This window comes from Nipponia nippon, unplaced genomic scaffold, assembly GCF_047370975.1.
Source record: "Nipponia nippon isolate SJK-2023a ecotype South Korea unplaced genomic scaffold, ASM4737097v1 scaffold_3, whole genome shotgun sequence".
Taxonomy (NCBI): domain Eukaryota; kingdom Metazoa; phylum Chordata; class Aves; order Pelecaniformes; family Threskiornithidae; genus Nipponia; species Nipponia nippon.
Window position 1 is genome coordinate 123,579,202 of NW_028262347.1, and position 26,049 is coordinate 123,605,250.

Genomic DNA, 26,049 nt, shown 5'->3' on the forward strand with positions numbered 1-26,049 from the left:
AGCAATGTGAATCTGCTACTCTTCTGTTAACAAGTAGCTAAAATCCTAATGCTGAGCATCATACCTGCCATGAACGCAATTTATGGAGCTCCACAGCCATATTTATAAAGCAATCTCTCCTAATGACGAAGCTGCTGGACGATGCATGAGTTCACAGCTGCAAAGCAGTCCTGCCATCACTGGCGAAACAGCTTTGAGGACAAGGAGGACTGGAGGGCCACCAGGCACTGCCAGCCCCAAAACGTGCCAAGCACCACACTGCTGCAAAAGGGTATAGAGAAGGACGGACAGCAAGAGAGAAGGGACATAATGGAAAACCCCCAAATTGCATTATCTATTTCTTTTTTTCTCCTCAGAGCAACTAGAGGGAAAACATTTTTACAGAGGTTGTACCAACATTTGAAAAATGGATATTGATACATTCATTAAAAGGCAAAACAGAAACTCAGTGAGTACTGGGATGGTTTTGTAAGGAGCTCAAGTATTACTGAACTATTGGCTCACCTGAGTCCAGAGCAGGTACTGAGACTGACGGAGGAGTCGGGGTACCCTCGTACATTGCCGTGGTAATAGCAGTGACCCTGATTGCAAAAAAGATAAAACATTTCAGTCATGATAAAAGCTCTTCGCTCTTGTTTTCTCATGGTTTTCAAAGCTGTCTTCAATCTCATTCAGAAGCACATTGACAGCACTTTTCCTGCCCCACTAAATATTCACTGTACTTAATAGTCCAAAGGGTTCCCAAATGGAAATCTTGGGTGTTTTTAAACTCCAGAGGTTGGGGTGGTGGGGTTTTTTTGTTGTTTTGTGGTTTGTTTTTTTTTTTTTTTTAATAAAGAGGGCCAATGGTATTTAAATTGCATGACTGATAACCTTTTTCTGTGTTATTTTATTTAAAGCTACAATATGAAATGTTTTATAAAATTAATCAGATGAACAAATCAGCTGACACATTTTATTACTTTCTATAGACACATATTTTTATTTAAGGTCATTTACATGTATATATGTCTATAGGAGGTAGTTGTGTATAAAGGGAAGTATAAAAAAAGCCAATCCCTACTCCATGGCTTGAAAAAAATCACAGGGCAAACGAAGGGGAAGAGAAACAGGTTGGAAAGGAAACCTGTTATTGAATTACCCAACTGAGTGGCTGCATGTTATTAAGAACAACCAAGAATAAGAGGGTCTTCTATTTTGAGAGGCAACAAACCAATTTCATTTTGCAGCTAGGTTATTGTATTTCCTTAATAATTCACTGCTTGCAAAAGGCACCCACAACAGAGATACTTTCTCAGCACATACAGATATCTGTCTGGAATCAAGGTTAATTTTATTGTTGACTAAAGGTTATATTACATTCCTAATTATGTGACTGGCTGGAAAGCAATGATTGTGTCACGTCCAGCATTTCTTTTCTCATGGCTCCTTTGAATGCCACCTGGAAACAGAAAACACTGTTGTAAAAGGTTCCTATCTTATTAGTGCAAAGGAAAGTTATCACTCATGCTTCAACCTGTCATCTCACTGTGCCTTTTTATTACTTGGTTCATTCACATCCATCTAGCTGCATTAATTAACCTTTTCAGTTTTGGGGCATGGTTTTCACTTACAAAGCCTCACATCACAGACTTCTAAAGACCAGCTTGATTTTGTTAAAGAAAGCAATAGCCATGAAAATGCTGGACAAGATGGAATAACTCAGATATGAATTTTCTGTAAATATGGTTATACCATGAAAAATATTTGTTTAGAGCATTGTATTTCCAACATAAGCAACTGAACACAGAACAGCAACATTTGACTTTTTAAATACAAATCTCAGTAGCTTTTCTCAGTGAAAGAAATGACAGAACAGGGTAATAGTGTTTTACTCCTGGGTATTTTTATCATCAGTACTTGTAAAGAGTCAATAACACATTAGCAAGGATAAAGCCACAACAAAAGGAAGGAAGTCAAAGACTGAGTTTTTGGGGGATGATTGCTTCAGTCACAATTGCTATGGACGTAAAAGTTCTCAGCATGTGTACTGTTTAACTTTATTTTAATATTATCAGTTACATGCATCCAGTTGATAAGACAGAAGAAAAAACAACATCCCCCGCCTCAGCACAGTGACCCTGAAACAGTCTAAAACCAAAAATAAAGTAGTTTTATTCTTCTCACTTGAAGTTAAGTATAAGGCAGAGATGCAGTTCAGAGCTCTTAAGAAGCCAGTCTTTGGGGTTTAGCATCACCAGTGTTAAGCACGGTCCTCAGTGAAAAGGGGAGAGCAAGCTGATATCTCGTCCCACACAGGCTGCTGCAGTCTAGCTGTCTTTATCAAAGAATGAATTATGGCAAAGTTCCTGATTTCTTTCCCTCTCTACACACAACTTGTCATTTTATTAACTTTGAGCTCCTTGTTGTGGCCCATTTCACAACTTCACTGAGATCCACATGCTATATGATGCCAAAGTTCAATACCAAAAATGTAAACGCACCAGACCATGGCCTGCAATTGGACTGGTAGAAAATTGATTTCTAGCTCAGTAACTCCACTGAACTGCAAGATTTTTTTTTTCTCCTAGCAAATCTTTTTATTCCTGTAAACGGGTATATAAAATGGATGATGCCCTAAAAACAAATAATTACCATGGCTGATTTGTCATACTTAAAGCAGTACTCTACCCTTACTTGAGATCATTTAATAAATACCAGCTTTTGACAATTGCAAATTTTTCAAGTGCTACAAACCAGAAAAATAACCTAGACACTGACTCATGTGCTAGAGAAACTCCCCACCCGACAGCTCCACAAACCTGGCTTGGTCTCACCTCCAAGCAGAATTTGACTAAGCAACTTTTCAATGGGAAATTGGATTTGACTTCAACTACAGCCTATATTGATGTCCTCAGTGAAGAAGAGATATAAAAATAAAATCACAGAGACTTATCTTTTATAAACCATATTGCAGCATTTAATGAAAAATGAATTCACTGATATTAAAAAAAAATATTTTAGGCAGCAAAATGCACTGTCAGTATTAATCATGACTTACTGCCATTATGAAAACAGATTTTTTTTTTTCTTTTTAGTTAGGGAAAGCCTAGCTATCATTAGCCGTACACATATTCATGTTAATGTAAGTTAATCTGTCAAAGAATTGTGTGCTTCATTTCTTTCCTTTTACTTCCTCGAGGAGTCTATACAGCCTTCTTGTTTCTAAAACAAATGACTATCTTCTACTAAGCTGATTTTGAAGAAGATATGAGCATCCAGCAAAAAAGAAAACACTGAAAGCTTTCAAAATGATTGCTTTACTTGGGAGGTCTGGGGCTATAATGAAGATGCTTTTTCAGAAGTAAGATGTTATGCATAGAAATAATGCCTTTCACTGATGCCAGCAAAGCCCATTATGGATGGGAACACAAAGCACGATGCCTCTTCTGACAGCACCAATAAATAAGTAACGTAACATAAAAAATACTTTATAGGACTTAGGCAGATAAAAGATAAACTTTGTAATTAGAATGGCTTGCTGCATTGTTTCTAATTAAGGCGTTCATACTGTCAGAGGACAAAAACATTACTGCCTTAAGTGTTTTTTATTTATAAAAAGCAGGTTTTAACTACTGGTTTTAACAAGGATCATATTAACGATATTTTTATACATATATATAAATATATATACATACACATAAATATACACATACATACATACATACGCATGCATAAAGTATATCCATAACAGTCTTATGGTGTGGTTTAAAAAATAAACCCAAACAACCAGCCCCCTCTCCCAAACCCCAGCCATGGCTTCCCCAATGCAGAAAGACACCGAAGCCTTCAAAACCTCTGATGTGAGCTTCTGCACTGTGGAAATCAGATAGTTAGGACTTTCTAACTAACTGAACCAGGACTTTCCTCCATAACTGATCAGCAATGGCTGCATTTATTATAAAATTTTAACGGGTATATTTCCAAGAAGCTGAATAAATCTTACAGATTTTAAAAGTCACCTGGTTAAAATCCCACAGCTTGCCTTTAAAGTCTCTCTCTAAAAATTCATGTGTAGGATCACAGCAGTCAAAAAGGTACTGAAGGCAACAATAAAAAAAGATCATACACCGAGCTGTTTCATCCCGTGGCTCAGATCCCGGCAGAGAGCACTTTGGGTTTTAACGATGAAACATCATCTACCCATGAAACACCAACCTTACCGTGTAATTGCGTGCGAGAACCACATCAGTGCCGTCTTTCAAATAATGTGTTTCTGTGAAGCTGCTGGCTAACAGGCCCCTGAAAAAAATAGAGCAGACATAATATGAAGGCCACATCACCTTAACTTTGTCCTTTAGTGGTCCCATTTGAGATAGCGATCAAAGCCAAGCATTAATGATACAATGACTACCAGGGCTGTGTGTGAAATAAGGAAAAATATAACTGCAAATATTGAAGCTGCAGTACTGAACACTTCCTTCATTAATTGTGAAAAGTTTCCAGACTGCTTTCTCTTCCAAATGAGGACTGCATGCCAGCATATCTCAGTATTGAATCTTCCATGTAATTTTCAACACATTTGCCATTAAATCTGAAATCTAGACATTTGGAGTATTGTTAAGTAGTGGTTCTCTGTGGAAAAGGAAAATGTTTTCCCTGTGTTACTTATTTTACTATATGATGTGTTGTATTCATCAGCAAGTGACCACCCGAAGACTAGTTTAGCTCTCGGTAAATGAAACAAAATTCTTCCATTGACACTCAAGGAAAAGCATTATAGGAACATTACAGAAGTTAGAGTACTGGATTCATTCTGATCATCTGAAAAGGATATTCACGAATGGAAATCTAATGACTTGAAATGATATATCGGGAGACGGTCAAAGACCATGCCTGTGACGAGACATTTTGTTCTCATTCTCTCCACACTTCCCCTCCTGCCTTTGGCAATGATATACAAAATTTTGACTTGCAATTACCATTTTCTGGAAACCACCAGAGAGGGGCATGTGCTGCGTGACATCTATGAAAATTTTTCTTTTTGTAGTAAACTCATGGAATAGGGAAAGCAGCATCTGCCTTTTTTTAAAAAAAAAAAAAAAAAAGCCTTGCTATTGATCTGTTTTTCAACTTCTTATCTAAAGAGCATTTCTAACGAGGCCAGAAGGAAGAATACATATTCACATTTACTCCTAACATAGGTGTTAAGCTATGTTCCTCAACACAAACGTGCTTGAGTTTTGACAAACATTCTAGTGAAATGCAAAAGCACAATATAGAAGAAACCAAAGATAAATGCCGAGGTCATCTTCAGAAAACTGGAGAGTCTGGACTATTGAAAACCTTTGCCATAAGGTTTCACAATGAAGCCTTTCTCCCTTGGGTTGTTCATTTGAATAAACCAGGCCCTTTCTTTTTCTTAAAGCTGGTTAAAGCCACACTCTTGCATATATACTAGTGTGAACTAGTACACAGTCTCGCTACACATTTCTTGCATTTTGTATAAACATTAAAACTAGAACATGAACAAATATTTAATTTTCATTACTGATTTATTTGCATCACATTAATATCCAATGGCTCAGTCCTGATCAGGACCTGGTTGTGCTAGGAACTGTACAAACACTTATTAGAGAGAAAACTCATCTTTAAAAGCCTCTATCTTAAGGCAGAAGAAAAAAATGCTGAATGAAACAAGACAAAAAAAAAAAGAAAAAAACCCAAATAATAGGAAGGAAATGGCAACGTAAAAAGATGAAGATAGCAAAGCCCCAACACAATGAGTATTCAAGCACAGATTCTCACTTTACATTTTTCAGCTTGTGGGAAATATTAGCATATTAATAGACACCCAGTGTTAAAACACTGCAGCGACTGGTGGGTTGTACAGGAACTGCTCTGGATCTCAGCCAACCACCACACCGAGAGCAGGATTTGGTTGCCCAACCAAGCATCTAGTGTTGATTTAGATACTCTATATATTTCACCAACCAGCTCTGCAGGGACACCTCAAACACCCTGTGGTGTCTCAGATGGCACTTGACACCTACATTTATCCCACCTCTTGTGCCTGCAGCCTCTGGAAGGCCTGCCTGAAACAAAGTGTGCTGTATCCATGTTTCCTACTGTCTCATTATCACAAAGAGCAGCTGCTTTCTTAATTATCATTATTTTTATAACAATACTACTAAGTTCTGCACTTAGCAGGCATTCATTACCTTTGTAAAGGCAAAAGGTAAGATCCCATTGCTCTTGAAGCTAACAGAGATCTGCTCCATTTTTGGGAATGGGATTTCATATAGGATACCGAAGCGATTTTTATTTAATGGGACAAAATACAGGCAAGGGATAGGGTAACAGATGTAGCATAAGGGCAAAGTGATTGAGCAATATACTCGCTTTGTGCTCTGCTGTTTCCAAAGTGTTTGACAGCAGTGATGATAAAGGTGACCTTTTTGCTTCTGTTCATTCTACCCTCAGGCACAGATTTAGAAAACATTTCATAGATTCATAGATTTTAATACCAGAAGGGAGCACTGTGATCAGCAGTCTGACGTGCTGCATTACATAGGTCATTTCACTTGAATTAATCTTCTAGTACTATGACTGTGATGGAACACAGATCCATTTTCTTATTGTATAGAGCCCTTGTCTAGATCTCTCACGATGAAGAAGCTATCACAAGCCTGGTAAGTTTTTAACAGTTAATTAAGCTCAATGTAAAAACACTGCACTTTTTGTATCTAGCTTGACTGTGTCAACGTTCAGTTTCCAGCCACTGGATCTCATTCCCTTACATCAATGCTTCATTTTCATTTGAGTCTAGTCAAAGTAGAGTAAGGTCTACTTACTAAAGTGAGGAAATATAGCAGGTAAACAAATCCCTGGTGTAGCTGTCATCAGTCTCCCTATCAGGCATGTTTCGTCAGGATGTAAGCTTGCTATCTACCCTGATTAAAAAAATGGCTGAAAATAAGAATTCCCAGTGTGAGCAGTAAAAGACTGGCAAGAGCACCGAGATTATGGAGTTCCCCTATCAGACTAACTTAATAAAAGAAAAAGTGTGCCCCAATGTAGAAGCCAAAGTAGGATTTCAAATTATGGAAATTTCATGTACCACTGAAGGACCTTTTTAAGAAAATGAGAAAGTTTTTCAGGAGTCTGCATTAACACTCCGTCAGTTTAGTAACTAAGACATCATTGCCGAGACATCTGTTTTCCTACCATGTACGGCGCTCGTGCTAGTCTGAGGGCAGGCCAGAGGAAAGGTTTTCTCCACACTGTAGAAGCTGGGGACCTCTACAAGACATGTCACCAAGGAGTCCAGAAATTTCTGGCAGAGAAAGAAGCTGTTCTCCCCACTTTCAAAATGTCTAATATCTTAAAAGCTGCATAGCCGAATAAGCAGGCATCATTAGTATCCAGGGGCAGCAAGGCATGTAAAGGCATTTCTTGAAAGGTTATGAAAACTAAGTGTAACAAGCACTCAAATTCCACAACTGAGTGTGTGCCACTTCACTTTCCGATTATGGCAACACTGTTTAACATACTAAGTAATGAATTCAACATATGTATCTATTAGGTAATTTAATTACCTCCCCCAAAAAGATATGCAATGTAATAGATTGATTTACATTTCTGGTTTTGACCCACAGTAAAGGAGATTAATAGAGGAAAGTAAATTAATTTAGATGGCAAGCTACTTAACCTAATTGGATCAATGTAATTCTGAAAGAGCAGGGATCAAAATAACATTAATATATCATAGTGCAATTCATCACCATGTCTGGAGTTTCAAATGTTGTCAGCTACAATGCTCAGCAGTACCAGATGATTATCAATTTTTTGCACTGCATGAAGAGGCAGAAACAAATGCTATCGAGAACTGCATCAGCTGCTGGATATGATTAAAAAAAAATCAGTTGAAGCAACACCACAAATTTCTCATTTATTCTCTGAAGATGCAAAAGTGCAATTCTTGAGTTATATTACTTATGTACTTAGTCACCATGTTTGCCAGCACGGTGGATTTTTTCACATTTCTCAGAGCCAAATTAACAAGTAGAAGCTTCGATGGCCCAGAAGGACAAGTTTTATCCCTCCTGATCTATGACAGACACAGCACAGGCTTCCTCATCCTCTGTAAATCAGCAGGAAGCTTACCTGTCAGATTTGCTGAAACATTTTCAGGTGTCAAGCAGCTTCCACTAACCTAAGCCTCAGGGAGTATGATGAACGTTATTTAAACTTCTAACCCTTACCTTCTCGGTCCCCCATAACGTGAAGTCTTAGCCAGTTGGTTTGGGGAGGGGGAAAATGTCCTGTTTTAAACACATCAGGTTTTTTACTCAATCCATTTAATGACAGGAATGGTAATTTAACACGCTGCCTCTCACTTACAAATGAGAAAATCACTCTGCTCTCCAGGCACCAATATATTATTTCAAAAGGTTATAATGATATTTCATCACCCAGGGAGAGTCAGAAAGGCAGAGTCGCAGAAGTTAGAGATGGAAAAAATCTAGTGGATCATACAGACGGCCTCCCTGGAAGCCAAGCATGCTGTAGATCAAATTAGGTTCTGTCTCATCGAGCTTTAAATGTCAGAAGCAATGCTGATCCCACCACTTTCAAAGGGAGATTACTTTGCATTCCAACGGATGTTGCTGTCATGATGCATTTCCTGATATTCAGCCTTTTCTAGTTTTTCCTCGTTATGCTTCTTTCACTAGCTGAAACAATTGCTTTTCCTTCTTGGTACATATATCATTCAGATAGGTGCAGATTGTTATCAAATTCTCCCTTAACCATCTACATGCCAAGTATAGAATATCAGGCTATAAAAAATGACAAGAACTGTGTACTTTTCACGTTAGTGCTGCTCAGGAAAAATCTAAGCACCATCACAGTAGCAGCAGACACCAGGGTTTCCCTTGGTGATATAGGAGAAACCAGTAGACAAAAGCCTAAGGAGCAAATCTCTTTCTAACAGCACACAGGCTTGCTTTTTGATCTGTCCTTTAGGATGAAACTTCTTTGGTTGCCCTCCCTATTCCAGGTCATCCCCCTGCAATACAGATATAAGGGGGAAGACCCCAACATTGTTATCCATCAAAATGGATCAAGAAGTCTCCCAAAGCCTCTCTGTGAGACTGAAGTGACACCCAGCAACTGAGATTCAAGAGCACTGCTTTAAAGCCAAACAATATGATGTCTGGATGGTCTGGTACACGTTTTTTCACCATCCTGAGTGGTGTGTGGCTCACTTACACATTGCAGAAGGACTATGCCCTGCTCTGGCATGACATGGAGCATAAAACTTGACCGTTGCTTCAGCAGGGAATCACGGTTGGCACAAAAGACCCAAGTTTTTACAATAATAAACCCCTGCTTCTGCTAGCGAGTGAGCAGGGACCTGGGCTTCTTCTCTTGGGCAGGCGCTCTGTGGCATACAGCCCAAACCCAGCCAGCACTCCCAAGGCTGTGGCGTGATCTGTCTACTGCCATCAATCATTAACCAGGACTTGGAGATGGGGTAAAGTGAAGCAGGAACTGGACACAGCTAAAATCCCATGCCTGAAATAGAAACACCATAAGCAATTTCTAAAAGCAGCATTGTGTTTTCTTTTGAATCTCATGGAGGTGTAAAGCAGCCTCAAAGCTGAGCTAGAGCTCTGTTGACTATTTGATTCTGAGGTCTGACATGCCTAGGAATGAATCTTGAGTGCTCTGCATATACACTGCAGGACTCACAGCACTGAGATGTATGATCTGATTTTTGTTTCTGTAACTCCTTATCCTCTGGAAAGGTTTGGAAATGCAGCCCTTAATCTTCACCTTAAATCTTGTTTCAAATACGGTCACACACGGACATCTCTGTTCCGGGGTCCAACATCAGAGCAATGCACTCTTTGGTGAGGAGGTTCCACGGGGTTGCTTTTAATGACATGGAGAAGGTGCTGTGAACCTATTGAGCACTGAAGACGAACATACACTTTTCATGCTCTTAAGTTTGCTTTTCTGCTTACCTCTGGTTTTGATTAACAACTCAGTACAGTTACACTACTTTAAGAACTGGTGTTTTAGGAAGAACATTCAATATTCCTATGACTTCTTAAATGATGACAGTCAGCTGCTCTACCTACTCTGCAGGAGTACTGATCATAATAAGGGTGCTTCCCTTCTCCTCAGATATGCTGCCTACAGCTCAGACAGACATCTGACCTTTTCTTATACTTGTTACTCCTTCTCCTCCTTCTGAATGATAAAGTGCCTGTTTTCTCCCCCGTCCAAGTACTGCCTCAGTCTGTTATACAAATTCTTATTAAAAGCCCTCTGGCTATGCATTTTAAACCTTGCCTACAAATGGGGGAGGTGAGGAGAGCGAAACAGGATGGCATACAGGCAGTTATAAAAAATGTCATCTGCCTACTGACACTGGCATACTCCATTAATTCTTAAGCATCTCAATTCAGGTCATTTTGACCTTTATACTGGAATTAGTTGTTATTTCTTCAATTGTTGTATTTCTTTGCAGGTATATCCAGGGGAATAAACAAGTCTGTTAAGGCTGCTGCTTCTGCAGTGGTGGTCTCAGTGCAAGTACCTCCTGATATCCACAAAGGCGATATGCACAGAGGCGTTTTTCAATTCTTCTTTCTCATTACAATATAACGAATGAGTGAAGCATGGGTAATGAGTTTCTCATGCACAAGCATCTAACATCATCCTATTCGCAAAACCACCACATATTCTTTAAACACGCCACATTCTTTCCCCTTGTTTAATTATCTTAAGTGATTTGAAATGCTTTTGGACATTTTCCCATTGAATGTCTCCACTTCATAATATCCTATCTGCTACACTCCAGTGTGCTGCCACAGAGGGACTGCAATGTCATAATTGAAGAACCTGAGAGATTGAAATTTGCAGAGCTTAATTAGCACAACAATTCTGAGGAAAAGAGGGGAGCAAAATAAAACTACAATAGCTAGGAAATCAACCAGGCATCCAAAGTTTCAATATTAACTCTATGGTAGTAGCCTCTGGCCTATTTCACATGGTCTGTAGATATACAATTTGAGTTGATCATACGCTACATTTGAAAAATAGGTCTCTGTACTTCTACCCAGTTCTTTTGATGCAGAAATTCATATAATCCTGTGTCTGCTGGAGCCCATGTTAAAATCCCAATCCCATCCCCTTGCATGAGTGGAACAGTATCTGGCACAAAGAGAGTAAATTTCCATAAACACATGCTACAACGTCAAAAGTGAGAGCCACTCTCTGAGCTGTCCCTAGACAGTGTGTTAAAACACAGGTACTCTCATTGATAGCTGCTCTCTGGTGTGCTGGGAATGGGGACACAAGAGGGACAAGCACATTTAAAGCCTGCAAGAATCCTGTCTTCAGAACTAGTCACTACACGAGGTTGCAGCACGTAGAAAACCAAAAAACAGTCTAAGCAAACAAATCTGAACAACTAAGGGAGAAAACCACCTCCCTAGCTGGCAATCGCTGAGTGATTGAGAGCTTTCTTGTTTCCTGACTGCTTGGAAAATAAACCATAAACCTCACCTCCCCAAACTTCAATAGAAAAAGACTGAAATGAAATTAAGCACATCAGCGGCCTCTCATGCCGTTCCAGGCTCTCGGCCGCACACCCTGCTTCCATCACTCATTGTAATGTTTACAGCAAACATTTACTTGCCAAAACAGTAGCATTTATTTTATCGTTTTAATTCCAAAACGTTAATGAAGAGACGACTGCTAACCAGTGTTGCGGTGAAAGCATGTTCTCCCTTGGAAGAAGATAAACAACGTGTTTTCCATCAAAGCAGATGGGTAAAAACAAGTTCTTTCCCTAAAACGTCTTAAGCTTGGCCAAAACCCTCAGGGTAGTCATCATGGGACAGCGTTAGGTACCCTGCACCTCAGATGGTCATTAAGGGAAGAAGCAATCCACACGGCATGTGTAGGGGAATGAGAGGAATACCAGCAAGGTTCACTCCATCTTTGCAAGGAGCTTGGAAACAAGGCAAAACTTCTCTGGCAGAGGAGGAAATGGTATCGTTTACTTCTGTAAGCTTTGAGTAAAACTGCTCATCTCACACACACCGAAAGCCAAAGTCAGAACTGGTTTTCCAGCATCCTGCCCATGTTAACCTCAAAAATGTTCTGACTTTGTTTTTCACCAGCCAACTCCAATATACCAGAGCAGCACTTGACAGTTTTCAGCATCTCTCTCACAGAATTGTCCTAGGAGAGCTCCTTGTGAGGAATATTTTATGTTACCTCCTTGAGCTTCCCCGTGTAGTGGAATAATAGAAATCATGTTATCGGTTCAGCCGGGCAGTATGCCATGAGAAGAAACACCTTCAGCACAGGCTGCAGAGTAACGCCAGCCACAAATTGTTGTCAGCTATGGAGAGATGACAGTGCTTATCGGTTAACTGATTTTTGATGGGAAAATAGAACACTGTACATTTAGGCAAACTATGTAGGCTGACTGCTTTAGAGATACTTTATTGTGTGAGCTATATTAAGTAGTTTTAGCTTAGACTAATGGAAGTGGCTGCGAAACCCTGAAGCACGATGCCAAAAGTAAAGCATTATGCTGGAAATAACCACTGAACTACTACATCTCTGAAGTATCTATGGCAAAGATCAAAAGTAATGTGCACTGCTATGCTGCAGGCTGAACCCGGACAAATTTACACAACTCAATATTCTGAATTGGCTTTGGCTAGACTAAAGACTAACACGGCTCTGAAACTTCTGGCTCCCCTTCCATGGATCTGTTCCTCAGATGACAGTACTGTGGTTTCTTATGAAATGCATACTTCCTATCATTATGCTTCCACTAAAACTCGTACAAGATAATCTAGGGGCTTTTTTTTAACATTATAATCTTGCATGTGGAACACAGCATTAGAGTTACAGATGTAGGCAACACAGACAGTACCATAAAATTGTGGCTCAAAAGATTCACTAGAAAACATTGAGATATTTCAGAAGCTAAGTACATATATCACAAGTGGCAGACATAATATTTTAATGCATTCTTTTCTAACATCACAGTACTGCCTTTCATAAAACGAATTCTTTATAGTCCCTGTAACACTTCTAGGATGGCATATTTTCATTAAATAGTAAGTTTGGAGATACTGGGCTGGAAAGCTGTCAAAGTCTATTTGAAATGTTTCATTCAATTAAATATGTCATTTGTAGCTGAGTAAAATTATGCTGCTGAACAGATGTCATTGGGCAAATTGTCTAACTGTACTTTCATCTGAGCATTTCCAGACTAGTAGAGAATTCTATTTAAAACATCCAAGAAAACTAGTCCTAACATGGAAAATTTATAAACATAGAAATTTAAGCAATTCCAATGAAAAATCAGAACTTATTAAAATATAACTAACAAAATGTAAATAGTGCTGTGGGATTACAAAAGGTTATATGCAAGCATCTGCAATACTTTTTGAAAGGCAGGCTCTTACATTAATGAAAAGTCACTGAGCCTAGGTTTATTCTTAGACTCTAACCAATAATCACATCCTCTCTGTATCTTATTCTTGCTTTTGAGTGTGTGCCTGTAGGTTTGCATTTGCATTTTTAATTTAAATGAAGTTGTTTTGCCATTTCTGCCAGTTTGTTGAAACATAAAATAGTGTTTTTGTTTTACTAAACCCATAATTTTTTCCTTACCACAAGAATGAACCATTTGCTCGAAGTAGGCTGTACTCTATTTCACTTGCAGAACACCATTGACTTTTAAAGATACACCTTCCTTTTGACCTACGTCTCACTGTCTCTCTCACTAAGCTTTTAAAATACTAGATGAAGAGGGCACAGATGTGTAAGGATATTTTTGTGCAAAATCTGTGTTTAAGTCTCAAGCCTACAAATCTGGTACACGGGCTCATTTAAAACTAAGTAGGTGCAAAAGCCATGAGATTGGCTGCAGGTTGTCAGACCAAAGGTCCACCTAATCCTATATTCTGTCTCCAACAACGGCCAATACGAGGGAAATAAATTGTGAAGAAGACAAGCATGCTACAGTTCCCCAAAATACTGCTCCCGCTCTGCCTCCAAATCCTTTATGAGCCAGAGACAACTGTGGAGTGGAGACTCTGAGATTAAACGAGCTCACAAGGGTGTTCTCACTCTCCCCTGACTCTCTTCCTTTCCAATTAAAGCACTGACTTCCATGGAGATCAATTAATTTGGTAACACAACAAGACTGCAGCTGCAGATTTCAGGCTACGTGTTAAGGCTAATGGCAGCAATTACAGCATGGTGTGCTCTGAAGTCTGCTCCCATGGAAATCGATGGATAAGGCTTTGATTTCGGTGCCTAGCACAATTTTACTGGGACAGAAAAACACCCGGTAAGATACCCACTGTCTCGGCAACCTGTATGCTTTTGTTTGGAGGCTGACTATGAATGCTCGTGTGGTTTTCAAGTGTGTAAGGGTTATTCTTACAAGAGCAAGCAAAGCTGCATGAGATCACGGATTCCTGTTAACACTACTCCAATCCAATAAAAATACAATCACCCCCTGGCTTTGCTAGCAGCATCATTTCTTGCACAAAGGTGTAACTGCATGCTTTCTAAACCACTTCTGAAATGAGCACATCCTCCACCATTCAGGCTCGAAGACGGTGGGCTGCTCCTGCCTCAGCCCCTGCAACAGTGGAGCGCATCCCAAACACTGCATCGGCTGTTGGCATATGGCACTTCAGGTGACTTGGGAAAGGCTGGGGTAATTTTTCAAGTAACATTAGGCGGTACTCTCAGAGGATGATGGCTCATTTCCAACTCATTCTGCTTCCACATATGACTTGAAATTGGGATGAGGTGATTCGGGTGTTTGCAGAACAAAAAACATGGACCTAAGGTACCAAGCAACGAGCAAGTTTATAGGGCGGAGGCATCTGAGAGAAAGGATGGGGTTGAAGTTTTCCTCCTTCCTTTCCTCTTTCTTACCCATTAATTACTTTCGTACATTCCCTTCATTTTACCTTAGCCATTCTTCACCATCTTTCCATTCCCTCTCCTTTTCCCCACATTATTTCTCCGTAGCCCTCCTTTCATCACCCCTTAACTGCCTATGTTTATTACTACATGGTTAAACAGGAGATACATTTTTCTTAACAAGCGAGACACAAAAAAGCAACACAACCACATTGGTGCTTTTCTGACACAAACCTCAAATCCGTGGGTACCGCAACACGGTATATCAGGCTGGCAGTTGCCAGAGCACCAAGCGACCAACTCCACAAGACATGACTTCAGTGGAACCTCTGATGGAGATAACACAGATCATCATCCCTGTTTGTCACATCAGGCTCCACGTTCATGTTTTTCAGGCAGGAAAGGAGGAATGGCCAGCAAAACCAGGACCCTGGGGTAAGGGTAAACTAGGTTTTTAGCCTTTTTTCTTTGTTTTTTTCACCTCTCTCTCTGCTGCACGCTTCCACTGTATCTAATTCCGTGACTCTGCCATGTGTCAGAACCCTTTATGAACCAGTTAAACACATTAATTCAGCAGCAAATAACTGCAGAAAGCCATCAGATCAACGCCTGTGGCTTTAGCTAGGTGAGTTGGCTCACCACAGACTGTGAGCATGGCACAGCTGCAGCAGACGGACGTGGGAAGGAAGGGCAGGCAGTGGGGCTGGGGCATGAGGAGCCCTCCTCCTCGCTCCAGTGGCAAGCCTGTGGTCAGAAACACAAAGAAAAACCCCACAGCATCAGCTGCTTCTGCTTTTACTTATTTAGGAATTGATTAATGTCAGAAACAGATTCTGACCTCTTGCTACAGTAAGGTTCTTTGCTGGCCCAAGGGTCCAAACTTGCTTCTCTCGCACTTTGAGGGCATCTCATTGCACTGCAGTGCAATGGGTGAGAGAAGGATCAGACACTGTCTTTTAGCAGTTAAGACACAAAATTGTAATTTTCTTTTCAATTCAAGGAAGTAATTAGTTTATAATAACATTTAACATTTAGTTGCTGACAGATATGACACTTATCTTACATAAGTCATTTTAATTATTGCTATTAACCAAGACCTCAAAAATATTGTGTAGTCTAAGCTAACAATGCCTTTCCAGATATTTTTGGTTCTAGTCTCATTTGAAAAATTGATGCCTAGAGCATCAGCATTTGTCAAGCTCATTATAGATTTCATCTGAATCACTACAGATAATTAAAAGTATGCTTCACTTTTATTGTAATGTTTCCCCCCTAACACTGCAAAGTAATTCTGTTGTTGCTCAGGGTTTTAGGAATTAATGTAGACTTATCTGCCAGTAAATAAAGTTCCACAGGATTATATACAAACTATTCATGTATACAGACACGAGTCAAACATGCAGAAATGATATGTGCATGCACACACACATATACTTTGGAGCACTATATGCATTTGCACATACATAAAATAGTCTTAAAAGTGAATGGTTATTTCAGATACACAGCTTCAGACACTTGGGTAACCATCCTCTGAAAATCAGTCTTCTCTAAGGCACTTGGTAAAGTTGGACACACAGAATCCCATTAGAAAATGTTTGTCATACTCATATTTGTCTGTTACCTTTATGAAATATATGCACCTGATGCCCCATAATCTTACACCACACAGAATTATTCACACCTCAATAAAGCATATGTACGCTACTACTGCAGACATCAGTGGAGAAATCTCAGCAGCGTATTGCTTTATTTTGTGCAGATGTTGCTAACTTAGAAGATGCCCAGAGTGAACAAACAAATCCTTTGAGAAACTGTTCAACAGGATTCTGGAGAGCCATCCTTCCCGAGCTAAGATTTAAGTGATATATTGAAAGTTGCTTAGTGACATAAAACCCTTTAGGAAATTTCTGAACTAACTCAGCTTCCTCTACACTGGGAACTACGTCATTCACGTATAAAAAGCTGGATTACTATATAAATGCAGGGCATGCATTTCCACACAGCACTGAATTACTATCAGTAGAAATATTGTTTTTTACTATTCATGGATCCAGCTATGTCTGTCATATCTGGAACTGCTATGATAGTTGTTAATAATGTTCATATAAAATATACATATGAAATTTTTTTGACTGTTTATGAGTTTGCAATAATTAGTACGACACTGAGTTTGACTTGCATAATACATTGCACCTGGAAATCTGCTTGATTCTAGGATATTTAACAGTACTTCAATTAAATAACATCATGTATGATGAATTTGCCTTGGCACACCTTTATCATCAAATGCTTTATGTTTTTTACATGACTTTCCAGGTTACTTTGAAACTAAAATTACCCATAAATAACAGTAGCATTAAAAAGCCATTACAGATACATGCCTTTTTAATGCCTCTATTATAATCCACATTCTGGTAAATCAGAGAGAGACTATGTAATGACACAGGCACAGAAAAAACTCTAGTGATTTAGCATTAACATGTATGTGAGGCAGTACTAGCAAGGGGTTGGTGATGTAGTTTCAGACTGAGGTAAGAAAGAGAAAAAATATAATGAGCAGAATCTGACGCAAATATTAGAAAATAGATCTATATTTTATAAAGACCATTCTATCCAAGACAGTTTAGGTTTCCTCCCACTCACAGAATGAATTCACAGTGAATGAACCCTTGACTCATGAGAATATTTCACATGCAGATTTGGATTTTATGTAAATTATTTAAGTATGTTTTAGGAAGTTTGGGCAGTGATGTAGAAATGTTCCCCTGCCTATGCATATCAGTCAAAGAAACAGCACTCATCACCAAGGAATTAATAACGGTAAAAGTTTTGCCAACAGGCTTAAGACTAGACTGTGACATGGAAAAGATGAGACTATACCTAGCCCTTAAATTTGCCTCTTCCTGACAAGAGGAGAAGGCAGTGCATTGGACTGGGCTGTGCCAGTAGTACAAAAACCTCTGCCCAGAACAGCACATTGCGAACTGGAGAAACCTAAACCCAGAGAATGCAGAGACATACGTTAATGCCAGTCAAAACCCAAAATTTTGCAACCTTCACATCTGGAATATCAAAAGAAAGGTTAATTCATTACATGAAAGGATAAAATTTTTTTGCTTTACCTCCTGGTGATTTCCAAACCACTCAGAATTATCTTTATTTTATTTGAGTTACACTCAAGCCAGGACATATTTCCCCGTGTTTCAGTGTTGGATAGTACCGGCTAAGGCAAGAGATTGCTTTTAACGACAGAGAGCTAAAACGACAAAACCCTTCGAGTAAACCCCTCCAAAAGAGTTCTCCAAAGGAAAATTGTTGAGTCACTACAAGAGGCTCAAGGTAACCAATGTATAATTGTCCACTGCGTTGTAAACAAAAAATGTCTATTTGCTTTCATGCACATTGCTGAATTTTTTACTCTTTAAATTTATTTATCTCCAGAAAAATACATACAATATTTTACTGTTGATTCTCCTACCTAAAAAAAGGGCGTTTTTTTCATTTAAGGTGGACTCTGCCATTAGGTCAATATGACAGGGTAATCATGAAGCTGTTTTGTTTGATGAGAGATGTTACACTGTGCTGCGAAGCTTCCATAGCAAAAAGCAGGAGATAAAATTTTATCAGTACCATGCCAGCTGCCCAAACAACGCAGAACACGCTGAAGGTGTGCAGGAGATTTTCTACCACTCGTGTGTCTGTCTGCTACCCAAAGCTGGACAAGCCTACAACAGCATTGTCGACAAAGGTTAAAGAGAAAGCACACGTTAAAGAAGAGATGCCAGGTTGTCAGGGAGATCTAGATAATACCGAACAAAAAAGCTCTAACCCAGCTCAGTTAGGTGAGGGAACAGAAGACACAATCAGAGCTGCTAACAAAATAGCAGGGAATTCAACAATTTGGGAAACGTGTAATGGGATACTGAACCTTTCCCCTCCAGACTTCTGCTTTTAATTAGATCCTTGTCCAAAATAATGAAAAGGTTTTTCGCAATGGATGGCTGATGTGTAGATTGCAAAAAATGAGCTGGTCTGAGATTAGACAGTGATATCAGAGTACAATACGCTCAATCTAGCCACAGTCCCCTTTCCCCCCTCAATTCTGCCAACCGTCTGTTTTGTTATCAGTCTGAGCAAGAAGGAGATATCGTATAAATTCCCAACTATTCTCTTGCTATTAGGAGACAGGAGGCAGAGCACAACTGAGGTAGACAAAGTGGGCAGGGAATGGAAGGGTGCAGTAAAACTGGCTTGCATGTTCTGCATGCAAAGCTCATCAATCCCAGGGATGTTAGTCCAGCATCTCAGACAGCTAACTAATGCAATAAAAGGAACCAAAGAAAAACAGAAATAAACACCTAGGAAAATCAAAGCAACAACCAACAAAGAATTTTTCCTTAATATTTGTAGGCATTTTCCAGGTGAGAAGTTTTTCTGATAACCACTGTTATCACAGCCCTAACATTTTTAGATGCCATTAATGAAATACCTCTACTTGATTCTGCCCTTTAAGGCCAATCTGCTTGCTCCTGGATTTCCCCTTGGTCTGCTCCAATTTGTCATGCTCTACAGAGGACGAATATCCCAGCTGTACTTCAGAAAGTGCAATGGCTTGCAATTTGCATGACCTTCTGAGATATGCTGGTTCCCCATATCGTAACACTCCAAGAGAGATGAGCTTTGGGCTGCAGCCCAAGATACTGTTTTTTTTCAGCATTGAGAGCTATGAAGAAGTTTTCCGTGGAAGACGGTCCTCCGTGCAAGAGTTAATTTCTTTACCTTGATCTGACAAAAATATTTACTCTTAAAGGATACATCAACTGATTAATGTACATACTTGGTTTCATAAGCATATTTTGGACATACCTAGAAAGTGCACAGGAAGCAATATTTCATAAATATTAGTGCAAATCAGCAGAACCTCATTTTCTCCTACTGAGCTATGGTGGTTCGTATCAACTGAAAGAGATATGACAACAAAAAATGGAATTCAAAAGAGATTGGGTCCTTCAACTAAAATCAGGCATCAAACAAATGAAGCTGAGTTTTGAACACAATGCAAGACAGTAACTGTAGCTTATGAAAGAAGAAAAAAATCCATCACAGCACTGGAATTCCAGAAATCTGCTCTCCTGAGAGGAAATTTTTCTTTATCCTTACTGATGGATGAGAGGCTCAAAGTACAGTGTCACTGACACAGGAACGTAACTACAGCTACAGAGACCCAAATCTGCCAAGATACAGAGAGCAGTGCCAAAAAGGCATTTTAAACTTTAACAAGACCTGACCGGAGACTGTTTGGCTTGTCTCAGCTTCCTGATTGTTAAAAGCTGGAAAGGTAGCAGAACCTCAGCAAAAATACCTGGAAAGCCTAGGTGGCAGAAAAATAGCCAGGAGTGTGTCTGGAAGGGGGAGGACACAGGAACAACAGTTTTCAATGAGGTTTTACAGCTGGACAGTTTGCTACTGTCTACAGACTTCTAACGACATTGTTTACTTGAAAGCTTTTCTAAAGCAGGCTTGATAACACATCAACTTGGCTTGTGACTCTACACCTCAACAAACAGAAGGCAAGCTACCTCCACTTCCCAAAATGTCCCTCCACATCTCACTGAGTTTATTTTTGTTTATATGCCTTCATATATTTTTTTTTGCTTTGATGGTGTAGAAGCAAGAAAGTCTTATAACTTTTTGAGATGCAAATGGCTCCAGTACAAAAGCAATGACCAACCACCTTATGAAAGTCTCAGCAAGAAAATGTTGACGTTTTGTATGTTTGTTAGTATTTGAAGCATCTCCATTGCCAATTACAGTTGGCTGCTGTCAGAGAGCATTACCCCTAACAAGATCTCTAGAAACACACAATGAACATGATCTTGAAGTTTCTAATACTCCAGATCAGTAGAAAGCTTGAGGACAGTGATATCATGCTGCCAACAGCTGTCATGAGTAGTATGGTTTCATCTTGTCGTTGGCCTAACAACTGTCTTTTCCTTTTCTATTTCATGCTTCAGAGTATCTTCAGCTGTCATAACAGATATGTCAAGCAATATTACCCTCCCAACAATATCGGTTCAAATTACTTCCCAGAATATTCCTCTTCTGGCCTCTCAAAGGCATGAGTCTATTTTCTCAACTGCAGTCAGTGCAATACTAGAACTGATTCACTCTGTATCAGTGTATCTTCCAAATTCAAGATGTCAGAGATTAATCCAAAAGGCAAATTCATGTAAAATTGCTAAATCACAGCACTTATGTGCTGAGTTGCTACGGAAAACTTCCCAGCTAAAGAAAGAAAACCTTTTGCTTATGGCATCAATGCCAAGGTAACAGAAAGACAGGTTCTATAGTCCAGACCAACCGACTGTTCGCAGGCTTCTACCCACCAGCAAAATTAGGAATGCATAATGCTCTTTTGAAGCTTTGCTACTTCCAAATAATGATCTGCTCCTGGAATCACAGATGTGAAGAACATAATGGTTTAAAGAGAAATCCTCAAGAAAACAATATCTCTGGTAGTACAGATTTTAAAATGTCTACAAAAAACCCATCCAAGATGCAGGAGAAAGGGAAGCTGTCATTCTAAGGGCTGCAAATTCAGAAAAAGCTGCCACATGTGATAAATGCCCTGTGCAAGCACTGCTCATCAATAACAAAAACATCTCTATATTATCAACACTGTTTTCAGCACAAATCCAAAACATAGCCCCATACTAGCTACTATGAAGAAAATTAACTCTGTCCCAGCAAAAACCAACACAGAGGTCAGCCTGCATTCATTGATTCTCAGTGGACTGTTCAGACCTTTTTTTCCCTATGCAAACACCAGTGTTTAGGAATCCCGTTCTTTCATGAAGACACAGCTCTTCCTGTAGTAGAGCTTTGAACCTACCGTGTATTTATTGTGAAGTGTCAGCTGTGGGTAGCAGTGAAGAAGAAAGGCTGACAAATCCTCTTTCTTGCTCTATGTCTCTATGTTAAAAAAGCAGGTGTGCCATCGCATGAATATTTTATTTCCACAGAGAAATTATTTCCTCATTATAACATACTAGCTGCTCGGCACAGCTGATTTCACACTTGGTTGGTGCAGATGATGCTACAGGTCATAAAGTCGCTTTCTGACACAAAAGATAAAAACCTGTCTGCTGGAGTCAAAACCCAAGCTGTCTTCATCAGTGTCAGTATTTCACTCAAATCATTACAGCAAATATGGTTTATCTGTAGGTAGAAGAAGAAAGGAGTAAGCCAGCAGACAGCATTCAATCTCAGACAGACATCCAGAAACACATCAGATAATACATAGGAGAGCTAAATTGTGTCTATACAGAGGTAGACATGCATCAAGTATCCCAACAGTGAACTGCAGCCAAGAAAATGAAGTCTAGTCAATTTAAATTGCAGTGAAGAGTATTTTCAAGTTTTCTCTTTTCCTTTTATTCGCCTGCCAATTGTGTGTGGGGGGGTACAATTTCATTTTCCTGTTTTGAAAAACATCTCCTTCTTTTCCCAATGGGTAAAGCCTACGAAAACTAAATAGGAAACTGGAGAATTATGGCTAGGATCCAGCTGAGATTTCAGCACCCATTTAAGTAAAAACACATGCTTATTTCCAGCTCTCTTCAGAGAAGTCTTTAAGCACATAGCTGAAGCTTTTTAAGCATTTTTTTTAAACTGTTCGATAAAAATAAATATTAAGTAACCAAGCGCTTCAGAAGAGAAGCAGCCCTCAAGTGTGCAGGTCTTAACTAGGACTTGTACAGCATATAAGCCTAGGTTTCCTCAGGGCACTTTCTGCCAAGATGTTTCTATATCTAGAAAGCCAACATGCAGCAAACAAGAAGGAAAAAAATGAATTGTACTTCACCTCCTTTGTGCACAGTAACTGTTGAAAACACCCAAACAGAAGTGTGACTCTTAACTGTGGCCCATTTAACAAAGAAAGAAATCATCCATAAGACACAAAGAGTAACAACAGAGTACTAGTGCTCAGTGTACCTATGAAATGTGAGAGTAAGATTTGGACTGCAGTGGCTCATATCCAGGAATAGACAGGAAAATGCTGGCTCCTCTGAGCATGAAAGCAAATCAAACACCAAGAGAAGAGAGTATGGCAAGTGCCACCCTATCCTTTCATGAAGGAAACACGGATGAGTTAGCCAAGTTGTTTGGCAGGTACAGGCAAGAAAAAAGTGCTTTCATTAAAAAAAAAAGTTTAAAAGAAAATAATAATCTGGCTTCTCTATTCTTTCTACATCGCTTGTTCTTTCTCTACAGCTATCCTTAGGCATCTGGCCTAAGTCGCTAAGAAATCAGTGTCCTCTGACCACTTGGCTCCCACCTCCCAAAACCCAGGTGGGCCCTGAGCTGCTGAATGCCAGGCTGATGGGTCACCCGCACAGTTTGGTTTCAATGGTCTTTATGCTGCTGCAGGATCTCTGCAGCACAGGAGGCGAGGCCAGCTTCTGCTTCCCCCAGGTATTCACGGTCAGCCACAAGTATCAAAAGATTTCTGCTTCTCATCTGATTAACTCCCATATGATTTCAGAAAACACTACAAGAATCTTCATTAAAATAAAAGGAATAACTATAGAAAAGAGTCCCTTTGAAACCATCATGGTATTTACAGTTGTGATATCAGCAATTTCTGTACTCCAGGCAGAATGAAATCCAATAAAATTCACTGGAGAAATTTCAATATATGTAGAGAAAATGGAAAAGACAAGGAATATGGCTCTGAAAAATCAGAAGACTGCAGAAGCCTTAGAGATAAAGCACAATTTACAGTCTTCTCAAGTTGAGTTATAGAAATTTAAAAGTATCTGGAGATTGCACCAGGAAACTGGTGGGTTGCTTCTACAGGTCCTCACCTGTTTGTCAGCACCAGGTGCTACCTAACCCAGCAGCCTGCAGTAGCAGCGATCTCCATAACATTCAGGCTCACCAGCATCTTAAGGCAAGCAGTGCAGAACATAGCAATAGAAATTGTGGTACAGTACAAGGGAGGATCATTATCTTATGGGAGTGGTCCAAGTGGTACTCTGAGATGTCAGTGGTTACACGGTCTCCGAAATACAAGTATCTTTTCCATGTGGCCTCCTGAATGTTCATAACCTACCACTATGACTTATTAAACATGTGCCTGCAGCTCGTTCACTATTTCTTACCACTTTGCACTCTAACATTAATATCTCAGGCTTCAATAATACTGTGACGCAGTGTTAGACTTCTGTGTGGGTTTGTAAAATGCTGAGTCACTATAAATGGATTAAACACATCAGCTGATAACAGAACAGGATTTTCAATGTAAGCATGAGAAAAGAAAGAAAAAGAATGAAAGTGGCAAGAAAGGCCATTAGTCTAACTGCTATAGACTGGGGAGGGCGTTCATCCTAGGTAAAGGCTTTTGTAAAGGTATCGATCCATCATTATAAAATGAAATAAGTCAAAGGGTTACAGTATAAAGAGGTAGTGGCAGACTTTCATTCACGGAATTGTACTATGATTGTATCTCACAGTGTGAAGGTGAATGAGTTTTGCTGTTTTATGGGAAGACTGCTAAGGAAATTGAAGACTATATCTTTTGGCATAACTATCAGTCCCTGCTGAGGTTTGGTTATACTGGGAAGCACTAGGATAGATTTAGCCCTTCTATCCCTTACAAGAATGACTATCCACCATCCCTGAAACACATACTGAAGCTTCCTTAATATGGTGAAGAAGGGAAAAAAAAGAACATGTGATACTTAAATGTCAACTAAAAGAGAAACATCTAAAATAATACTTAAGAGTAGGCCATAATGAAGGAGATAAAAGAGAAAAAATTAGCAGCAAAAACATCTTGGGTCTACTTCTAATTCCTCTACTGAAGTACCTTCAGGAACTCTCTTCATTTGTCTGATTCCTTAGTTTCCTCATCTGTGAAATGCAGTTATGCTCTCATGCCCCCGTACTGCAGACTAGACAGTGGTACCTGTAGATCTTCACCATTTATATCACATAGCCCTATGGAGTCTGCTGCTAGAAAACAAATACAGTTCCAGGATTGCACAATGTGAAGTTTCATAGCTAGCTATATCAGATTTCTAATGCAAGACCTTAAAGAGAAATAAAATTCATAATTAGAACCTAAGCATAATTTAGACATGTTACTTCAAGAGAGGAATAATGAAAATAATACTAAAAATGTTGCAGTGTTAGGGGACAAACATGGAAGCGAGGGACTTCCATGTTCAGACGAGGAAATCTGCGCAGCAAAAAGGTGGTCAAAGAGGAGCAACGGGTTGGTGCAGACAGTAGCATCATGGGTGTGATGATGGAGTGCTCCAGCCAGAGGAGGGAAGGGACACTGGTATTTACGTATGTATCTTGGCTACAGCCATAGGCAAATTAGAACTGATGACACAACATCACATACTATGCTGATGATGGAAAATTCTAGCCAAGTGGTTAGCCTGATTACTATAAATTAGCAACACAAAACACTTTATAACATCATCACTAGAGAAAGACTTCATGACTATTACATATTCAGCTCTTAAGAATTCAGGAAGAGAACAGAATTGTATTAGGTAAGAGAGAAGATCCAGAAGAAGGGAAATGGGAAAGCAAAAACTACTCCTAAATAATAATCCACCTTAATTACAAATTATTTAAGTAATGAACTAAAACCACATTTAGTTCTGTCTGTATAAAAATGTATATCTTCCTACTGTTTAGAATTGCATCAATGCCACTATCTTTACCTTTCCAGTAAAATTCTACTGTAACCTTGTTAGACACGTGCCTTCAAACAATGTATGTTGTGGTGTTCTGCTGTCAGGTATTCATGCTGTAGAAGTTTCAGACTACCTCTGACAGCTATGATATTCTATTAAAATACTTCGTATTCATTACCTTTTAAAGAAGTTATTTAGCCAGTAAGAAACAATTGGGAACAGTGTGAGCACAGATGAAGAGCTGGCAGCAAACGGCCTCTATTTTGTTCTCAGTCACAGTAAGTTTCCAAGCACTCATCTAAAGAGGTTATTATTACATTCACACTCTTATCCATTACCTCTGTCCCATTTCATGAAAAGGCAAAGCTCAGAT

At 39.4% G+C, this 26,049-nt stretch overlaps 1 protein-coding gene across 1 annotated transcript in view; it reads right to left on the reverse strand.

The window, feature by feature from the left end:
• The window catches only part of ADAM12 (ADAM metallopeptidase domain 12), a 186,956-nt gene that overhangs the window by 76,966 nt on the left and 83,941 nt on the right, over positions 1 to 26,049 (reverse strand). Inside the window, exons 4-5 of the mRNA XM_009475739.2 lie at positions 4,203 to 4,281; positions 505 to 581 (exon numbers count right to left, since the gene is read on the reverse strand). Of these exons, the coding sequence (XP_009474014.1) occupies positions 505 to 581; positions 4,203 to 4,281 (156 nt within the window). The remainder of the gene's footprint in view (positions 1 to 504; positions 582 to 4,202; positions 4,282 to 26,049) is intronic.